Genomic DNA, 9,255 nt, shown 5'->3' with positions numbered 1-9,255 from the left:
TGCTGTCCGGTTTGTTTTGTGCCCAGGTCTTGTTCAGGGTTTTTGTCAGTGAGCTAATGGTGAGTTTGTCTTAATTCAGATCCTCCAGCTAATCCTGGAACAGCCAATAAACTGACATTTCACCTGTCTGAGTACCTGAGTGTTACACATGCACATATAGTCCACTCAGAACATAAACTGGTCAGCTTTATGCAACTGGAATGTAATTAGATATTTTTCACACAAAGTGAAATTGCAGGAAACTACATTACCCAGAGTTCTGTACCTCAGGAGGTTTGTCCATCCATTCATTATCTATACACCACTTAATCCTCACTAGGGTCGTGGTGGTCTGGAGTCTATCCCAGCTGACTTAGAGCAAAGGCAGGGGACACCCTGGACAGGTCGCCAGTCTATCTACACTTAGAGACAGATAACCAAGCACACTCACATTTATATACAATTTAGAATCACCAATTGACCTCAACATGTTTTTGGACTGTGGCAATAAAAGGAATCCAGAGAGCCTGGAGAGAACCTATGCTGCACGGGGAGAACATGCAAACTCCATGCAGAACGATCCTGGGCGTCCTAGTTGGGACGTGAACCAGGGATCTTCTCGCTGCGAGGCAACAGAGCTAACCACCAAGCTTTTAGTTTAATTGGTATGGACTATAATTGATCTGACATTTTTCACTTTCATAGCTGCTGCCAAGAAGAAAAAAAAAGAGAATAATGTTTGAATATTTTTTGAAAAATATTGCAATGTCATATAATGACCCCAAAAATACAATAGGTAAAACATGTCATATTTCAGTTGCATGTTTATGTATGTGTATTCTGACAGTTTGTTTTTTACCCGCTTTACAACTAATTAGTAATGTAACTCTTGTAGGTTTGACTTTAATCCCAAAGTGTTCCTTTGTAATTTATTATTATATCCCAAAATTAAATTTTTAAAATGCAATGTTACAACAGAAATGAAATGAATAAGTAATGTATTTTGAGGAAAGATAAACTTTACTTTCAAAACATTGTTTCTCATAAAACTGATATATTCACATAAAATAAAAATGTACATCTCTGTTTCAGAAATATGACCTTCTTGTGATGCACAAATGCACTTTGTGAATGATTTTTACTGTATAGTTTGACTCTGGTGCTGTACATGTTCCCTAATGTTGTTCTTCGTTGGTTTTGGTTCATACTCACGTGGTGGTTTATTCTGTCAGCAGCCGGAACATTTCCGAGCTTTAGCTGTGTCCCTGAACGCACCCTGACCTTTTACCTGGTCCGTTACAGACAGTCTATGGTTACCTGCAGCCTGCTGACCGTTACGTTAACGGGACCGTGTGTGACTGACAGCCCGTCGCCCGGTGAACCGGCTCTCGCCGTTTACCGGAGCAGTTACCCGGTCAGAGAGAGAGCAGTTGGCGGGTCAGAGGCGGTCAGAGCGGGACGGCTAGCGGCTAACAGCTAACAGTGATGGAGGAGTTCCTGACGAGCTGCCAGCGGGCCGTGAAGGTAACATTCTGTTAGCTTTGAGCACAGCTGGTCGTCAATGTAACGTTAGCCTGTTAGCTCACACAGTGTTAGCCATTAGCACAGCTAGTCGTCAGTCTAACGTTAGCCTGTTAGCTCACACAGTGTTAGCCGTTAGCACAGCAAGCCGTCAGTGTAACGTTAGCCTGATAGCCCACACAGTGTCACAGCAGCGGTGTACAGTTGTTTATTGTTCTGCTTTGATTTATTTAACATGGGCGCGGTCAGGTTAGCATCAGCCACACCTTCAGGTTAGAACACAACACATTTCAATAATGTAGTCAGAAGTGAATCAATTAAACTTTTAATTAAACCTGATTCATGCAGTAAGCTATTCAGATAAATTAAATGGATATTAATATATTAGTGTCTTAATATATAACTGTCTGAACTCAGTAATGATTTCTGTGCAGCTAGAAAGAAAGAGAAAGAAAAAACAGTAAAAATAAATAAATAAAATCTTTATTTTCTAAAGTTCTAATACTGAGTCAGTCAGGTAAGTTTGCATAATTGTTAATATCGTAAGGGTTTAGTATTTAAATCAGTCAGGTAAATATGACATGTTATAAAGTTGTACAGTTTTAACCTCAACATTTATGTTTATTAGAGAATTTCAAGCGTTTTCATTAAAAGTTTACTCCAAGTAATCAATTGATTATTACAGTTTTTGATGATTAGAATAAAAGCTGGCAATTCAGTGATTAATCAACTTATTGCTTCAGGTCCAAATAAGATCTGATTAAAGTTTATAAACAATACATCTGTGTTTTTACCAGCTTTACGGTGCATAAAGCCCTGAGACTCTTGAACACCTCTAAATCAGCTGGTCTTGCTATTTTATTAGAGCCTAATTTTTTACACTTAGCAGCTGATTTTATTGCTTCACCTTTAACATATAATTTTAAGCTGTCTCTTATAACCAATGAAATCTCCAGCATGTGGAAATCTGCATATGTTCTCCCCCTGTTTGAAGAGTGTGATCCCTCAGGATTGAATAATTACCATCCCATTTCCAAACTGTCTGTCTTGGCTAAAGTTCAGAAACAACTAATCAGTAATAAACTCAAGGAATTTCCTAACAACAACAATATTTTATCTGTTTATCAATCTGGTTTTAGGAAATCACATAATACAACTACTGCAGCTTTAAAAGTAATAATTGACTTCATTGACTCTCTTAACAGTAAGCATCATTGTGCAGCTCTTTTCATTGACCTCTCCAAAGCCTTTGATACAGTTGATCACACACTTCTAAAACAAAGACTTCTCAGATTCCGACTTTCTCCGCATTCTGTCAGCTGGTTTGACAACTATCTCTCACATAGAACTCAGCATTTTCAAGCAAACGGCCTCACTTCCAGTTGTTTTGAAATTACCAAGGGTGTTCCACAGGGGCCGGTTCTAGGACCACTCTTCTTTATCATATACATAAGTAACATTACAGATAATGTTTCCTATGCCAATTTTCATTTTTATGCAGATGATAGTGTGATATACACCTCAGCATCCACACCAGAACTGGCTCTATCTCAGCTGCAAACTGCTTTTAATATTGTCCAGTCAAATGTCTATGACTTAAAACTTGTTTTAAATTCAAGCAAAACCAAATCCATGTTGTTCTCAAATTCCAAGTCAAAACCACAGAATCTGCCTACCATCACCTCTTCTCAGGGTGTACAGATTAAAATGGTGTCTCAGTATGAATATATTGGAATTGTAATCGATCACTGTCTCTCTTTCACACCAAACATCCAGCAGCCGGCAACGAGGCTAAAATTGAAACTGGGTTTTTAACATTAGAATCAAGTCTTGTCTGTCCTTTGAGGCCAAAAAGAGACTTTTTGCCGCCACTTTTATCACTGTGTTGGATTATGGCGATACAGTATATATGAATGCTTCCGCTCAAAGCCTGAGTGTTTTAGATTCAGGTCATCACGGCGCTTTAAGGTTTCTCAGCAATTTTAAGTCTATTACACGTCATTGTTTGTTGTACTCTGGTGTTGGATGATCAGATTTGACCACACGAAGGAAAAAACACTGGCATATTTTAATTTATAAATGTATTTTAGGCTTGCTTCCTTGTTATTTACAGGTTTTTATTTGTGTAAAAGCTGCAAGTGGTTACAGTCTGCAGTCCCAGGATCTACTGTTACTGTCTGTTCCCAAGGCTAGACCTGAACGGGGAAAGAAAGCTTTTAAATTCGCTGCTCCCTCTACCTGGAACACTTTGCAAAAAGACCTGAAATTTCAAGAGCTGGTTTCTTGAAATACTTTGAAAGTCTTTCTAAATGACTTAGAGGGAAAATCAGTCCGTAGATGTTTTGACAGATGATTATTTTGCTAGTTATGTTTCTGATCTCTGCTGATATGTTCGTTTCTTATGTTCAAAATGTAATTTCACCATGTATTATGAGTATGATGTCTGTGTGGCTGCTGTTGTGACCTTGTGTGTCTGTCAATTGTACTGCTGCTGATCTTGGCCAGGACATTCTTGAAAAAGAGATTTTTAATCTCAATGAACCTTTTCCTGGTTAAATAAAAATTAATTAAAAAAATAAAAAATAAAAATACCAAAACTTACACAACTGTATAGAACTTACTGACCTTTATAATCTAAATGATTATAACAAAAATTAAGTAACACAATACAAGATACATTTTTTTTTTCAGAACAGTTTAAACAAAACAAATAGCAAGTAATGAAAGCAATTTGTACAACCTTGTAAAAAAATACACATGAAATCACAGATAAAACCATGACATGTAACTTGAATTAAACATTTATGTGTGTTTTTTAACTCTTCAGAGATACTTTGGTGCGATTCTGGTAGTTGTAGTAGATCTAAAACCGCATTCATTCACAGTGACTGGACACATAAATTCAAGTTCTTCACTGACATGGAACCAGATCTGAGAAGTATTATTCAGGTGATTTAAAGGGTCGATAAAGGTTCGATAAATGTATCAGTATATTTTACAGTGTTTGGATTATTTGTTGATACTCTGGTATTCACAGCCTCTCTGGTTCTTAATAAAGTGAGGGGACAGAGAAGTTTGTTTTGGTCTCAGGTTCTGCTGTTCTGGTGGCACTAAGTGGTTCTGAGTGTCGTATATAGAACCTGTGAGGTTCCGATCCTGTTTTTTTGTGCGGTGTTTATAAAATTGTCTGTGTGGTCCGTCCTGGTCTTCATCCCCCAGGCAAACACGGGTCCGGCGGCTCCAGGGTTCCACGTTGTTCTGGGGAATGAGGCCTGCGACCTGGACTCTATGGTGTCAGCTCTGGCCTACGCCTACTTCCTGTCCAAGGTGAGTCACCGTCCAATCAGCTGCCAGGATTCATCAGCAGGGTCTGAAGTCTCTCTGTCGCTCTCTCTCTCTGTCAGACTCTACACAGTGAGATGCTCGCTTTGCCGCTGCTCAACATCCGTCAGTCGGAGCTGCTGCTGCGATCAGATAATGTTTTCCTGCTGCGTCAGACCGGTTTGTCTCCAGACCTGCTGCTGTTCAGGGACCACCTGGACCTGCAATCACTGCAGCGAGACGGACGCTTGCAGCTGACACTGGTTGACCACAACGTGCTGCCCAGGTAAGCACAAACACCTGACAGGTAGCCTTGAAATGTAGGTGGGTGTGAGCACACCTGTGTCATCAATTCGCCTCTCACCTGCAGTTCAGACAGTGACCTGGAGGCGGCGGTGGTGGAGGTGATCGACCACCACCTGCAGGAGAGAGAGCCCTCCCCCTCGTGTCCTGTTACCGTGGAGACAGTGGGATCCTGCGCTACCTTGGTAACTGAACGCATCATCCAGAAAGCTCCACAAATCCTGGACCAGCAGCTCGCCCAGCTGCTCTACGGTACTCACCTAGTCAGACACACCTGATATATCAATACCTGGTCAGACACACCGATATTCAATATCTGATCACACACACTTGGTCAGACACATTAGATTTCTGTACCTCCTGTTTGAATTTACAGATTATTGATGAGGCTCGCTCTGCCCTAAAAAGTATTGATTACTAAATGTTTTTTTGTGTGTGTGTGCGCAGCTGCGGTGGTGCTGGACTGCGTCAACATGTCACCTGCTGCAGGTAAAGTGACTCCTAAAGACAGTCAGTTTGCTGCTGCACTGGAGACACGCTTCCCTTCTCTGCCACCAAGAGGCGCTCTGTTCCAGGCGCTGCAGAATGCCAAGTTTGATGTCTCAGGTGAGTCTCACCTGAACCTCAGGACCACTGCAGGTCTGCACAGTTAGACCACACTCACCTGTAGTACACTGAGGTACTTATAGTATTTATTTCAAGTATTGTTGTAGGATTTTCTCTTCAGGTATAAACACGGTGGAGATGCAGTGTTTGTAGTAGTAATGCAGTATTAGCAGTATTTCTTGTGGTATTCATAATATTAATGAGGTATTTGTAGTATTTATTGCAGTATTTGTGGTATAGCTTGCCATATTTGTAGTATTTCTTGTAATATTAATAGTATTTATAGCAGTATTTTGTCCTTAGGGCTAAACACTGAACAAATGCAATGTTTGTAGTATTTCTTTGCTGTATTTGTAGTATTTATTGCAGTGTTTTGTCCTTAGGTCTGAACACTGAGCAGATGTTGTTGAAGGACATGAAAGCTGTTTCAGGAAGTTTGAATCTTGCCATCTCCGTTCTCTATGTCACTCTGGAGGTCAGTCAGCAGTACACACTGTACTATATATTGTACTACACACTGTGCTACACCATGTACAACATATTGCTCTACACAATGTACTACAAACTGTGCTGTTTTCTGTGCTAAGCTTTAACACTGCTGCACACATTACGACATTATACCACACAATTCTACACAGAAGTACAGTGACTGCAGCTGAGCATCATGTACCTGCAGCCCCTGCTGACCAATCAGCTGCAGTGATGTCAGTCGGCCAGCAGGTGGAGTCAGAGAGCGGCAGGACTTTATGCTCAGAATTTATTCTCACAGTCAGTAGTTTGTCTTTGGACACGTGTGCGTGTATTTATGTGTGTGTGTGTGTGTGTGTGTGTGTATTTACATGTGTTTGTGGGTGTTTGTGTGTGTCAGGAGTTCCTGCAGAGGGTGGAGTTGGAGACAGAGCTTTCAGGTTTCTGTCAGAAGTTTGGATTTGATTTGCTGCTGCTGATGACAATCTCTTTCACTGAGAACAAAGAGCCAATCAGAGAGCTTGCTGTGTTCAGCCACAGCGCCACTTGCAGGGACCAGGTACACACTGTACTACATACTACTACATGCTGTACAACATACTGTACCACACACTGATACACACTATACTACACACAGTTGTGAGTTGTGTTTGTCAGTGTTGTCATGACGATCCAGGTGTCTTCTCTCCTCAGGTGAGCCAGTACCTGGAGCAGGCCCGTAGCCCCGCCCTCGACCTCTGTCCAATCAGCTGCCCCCATCGTCTCCTGTCAGCCTATCAGCAGGGTAACATCCTGTAAAACAGCAGGTAAACACAGTGAGCAGCCCTTATTGGTCCTCTCTTACCACAGTTTCTGTCTCCCAGGAAACACTCTGGCATCCAGGAAGAAGCTCCTCCCCATCGTGAAGGACTTCCTGAGGGAGCGGGACGGAGACGGTCGCCTTGGAGACGGTGAGGAGGAAGAGTCTGGGGTCCCTCCCACCCCAATGAACAGCCTGGTGGAGGGCTGTCCTCTGGATGGGGGGCTGCCCAGCATCAGTGCCCAAGACTTGGAGGAGAAGTTCAGCAAGATGGCTAACAACTGACCTGTCAATCACCAGGACGCTCCGACAGCGAAGGAACCACGAAGTGAAAAGATCCAGCTGGTTCTGATCTATCTGATCCAGGTCCAACAGAACCAACAGGTTCTGATCCAGATCAAAAAGATCTTACCGATTCAGATCCAAAAGTTCCAGATGCAGCAGATCTAACCTTCAGAATAAGAGTCAGCTGTCAGTGGGATCAGTGTTCTTCAGGAGTTTATCAGCCAAAAACAGTTGATGCCAAACTGAGAGTTCAGGTCACATCAGATCTGCAGTCAGAGAACCTGTCAGTGTTTGTTTTTTAACAGAACCAACATCAGAGACACAAATAAAGACAACATGAACAGACACACTGAGCTTCATTTCAAACAGCTGAGCCAGAACCTGCTCACAGAACAGAACATCACAGAACCTGAATCTGTCTACACACAAAGAAATCAGCACCAGATCACAGAAACAGAACCAGAACCTCAGTTCTCCAAGAAAAAACAGAAAATAGACCGCAGAGGAGCTTCACAGATTTAAAGGTTTATTCTGGTTGTTGCTCATTAGTGTGTCTGTTGTGTGCCTGTGGGTTTGACTAACTCTGCCTGAAGCAGTGGATGAATATGTTGGCTGTGGGATGTTATGCTTTATCTTCATTATTCAATTGTGACGCGGTTCCCTAAACGCCTCACAGTCATCAGTAGATGCTGCAGTTTCCAGATGTTCCCTAAATGCCTCACAGACAGAGAAGCCTCTAGTTTCCATCAGTTACTGCAGCAGCTCAGACAGCTGAGACCAAACATTAGATTAAACAGAGTTAATAAGGAGTTCTGAAGTCACACTTACCTTAACCCAGGTGAGTTTATCCATCAGACTTTTTTCTGTGAGCTGAACTTTTTATGATCACAGTTGATTGTGTTCATTGAATTGCTTGAAGTTAAAACCCTGATTACAATGTTTTGTAACTTGTAACTGAATGTGGTATTATTTTTCTTCACTGGTTTAGTCAGTTTGCCTGCTCTCTGCTCACCAGATGAGTCTGAGTCTCTTCCAGCCTCCTCCTCTACTTATAAATCAGAGATAAACTCAGCGTGACCCACAGATACACAACAGATACACTAATGGAAGCACACCAGGCTGAATACACCAGAATGATCCTATGAGGAAATATTAGTGAATAGAATTTAATGCACTTCATCCCACTGAGTTCAGTTTTACCTTCTACAATCAGCAACAAACATATTACTTGATAAGAATCAGCAGGTGGATGTTGTTTTGTTTTTATAGGATGAAATTTAAAATGAGACAATTCCAAAGACAATCATCTGTTTCCAAATGAAAACCTTCAGGTTTAAAATAAAGTTTCAGCTAAACCACAAACTGCAGCTTTAGTCTGATCACAATGGCAGGATTTTCACAATAAGGGCTCCAAAAAGGGCAGGGCTTTAATTGTGAAATAGGAAAAGGATATCTGTAGAAATAGGAAGTTACAACAAACTGTTAGAGACGTGGAAACATTTGTGACGGTTGGTTTGAGCTTTTCTGATTCCAGCTTCTGCAGTTTAAGTTTTTGACCTGAAACCTGGTTCTCATATAATCTGTATTTGTGTTTGTGTTGAAACTGAAGTCAAATGTCAGAATCAGGATCATTTTAAAACCACAGAAACATGAATAGCTTCTCACATTCTTGATTTCTTTGCTTTAACTGAAGCTTCATGTTCCAAATCATAACAAACAGGCTTTACTTTTGTAATTTAAAGCTACAGGTAAAGTGTTTGACTTCAATGTGTCATCATTTAGATTTAAAAAATCTATTATTTTGTCAAAAAATTTGACCAACAGCTTCCAAATAAAAACACTGACTGCAGATATCCGTGCATCATTTCGCCTCACTTAAAAAAACATTTGACTAAAACTAAGAGACGACTGATTTCTGATTATCCATCCATCCATTATCTATACACCGCTTAATCTGCACTGGGGTCGTGGGA

General features: G+C 41.1%; 1 protein-coding gene across 1 annotated transcript; it reads left to right on the top strand.

Moving 5' to 3' along the window:
• Positions 1–1,246: 1,246 nt before the first annotated feature.
• On the top strand, positions 1,247–9,131 carry prune (prune exopolyphosphatase). Its single transcript, XM_008298341.1, has 9 exons — positions 1,247–1,503; positions 4,720–4,827; positions 4,905–5,107; positions 5,192–5,376; positions 5,572–5,730; positions 6,114–6,205; positions 6,599–6,757; positions 6,892–6,982; positions 7,062–9,131. The coding sequence occupies exons 1-9, from the start codon at positions 1,465–1,467 to the stop codon at positions 7,280–7,282; spliced, it is 1,257 nt and encodes a 418-aa protein (XP_008296563.1). The 5' UTR covers positions 1,247–1,464; the 3' UTR covers positions 7,283–9,131.
• Positions 9,132–9,255: the final 124 nt, after the last annotated feature.

This window comes from Stegastes partitus, unplaced genomic scaffold, assembly GCF_000690725.1.
Source record: "Stegastes partitus isolate 25-593 unplaced genomic scaffold, Stegastes_partitus-1.0.2 Scaffold1307, whole genome shotgun sequence".
Taxonomy (NCBI): Eukaryota; Metazoa; Chordata; class Actinopteri; family Pomacentridae; genus Stegastes; species Stegastes partitus.
The sequence above is the reverse complement of the archived record's forward strand: the minus strand, read 5'-3'. Positions and strand labels throughout refer to the sequence as shown.

Coding starts and splice junctions, on each gene's coding strand:
- prune (XM_008298341.1), top strand. CDS start 1,465: ATGGAGGAGTTCCTGACGAGCTGCCAGCGGGCCGTGAAG. Junction 4,828..4,904: donor ACGCCTACTTCCTGTCCAAG/GTGAGTCACCGT, acceptor TCTCTCTGTCAG/ACTCTACACAGTGAGATGCT. Junction 5,731..6,113: donor TGCCAAGTTTGATGTCTCAG/GTGAGTCTCACC, acceptor TTTTGTCCTTAG/GTCTGAACACTGAGCAGATG.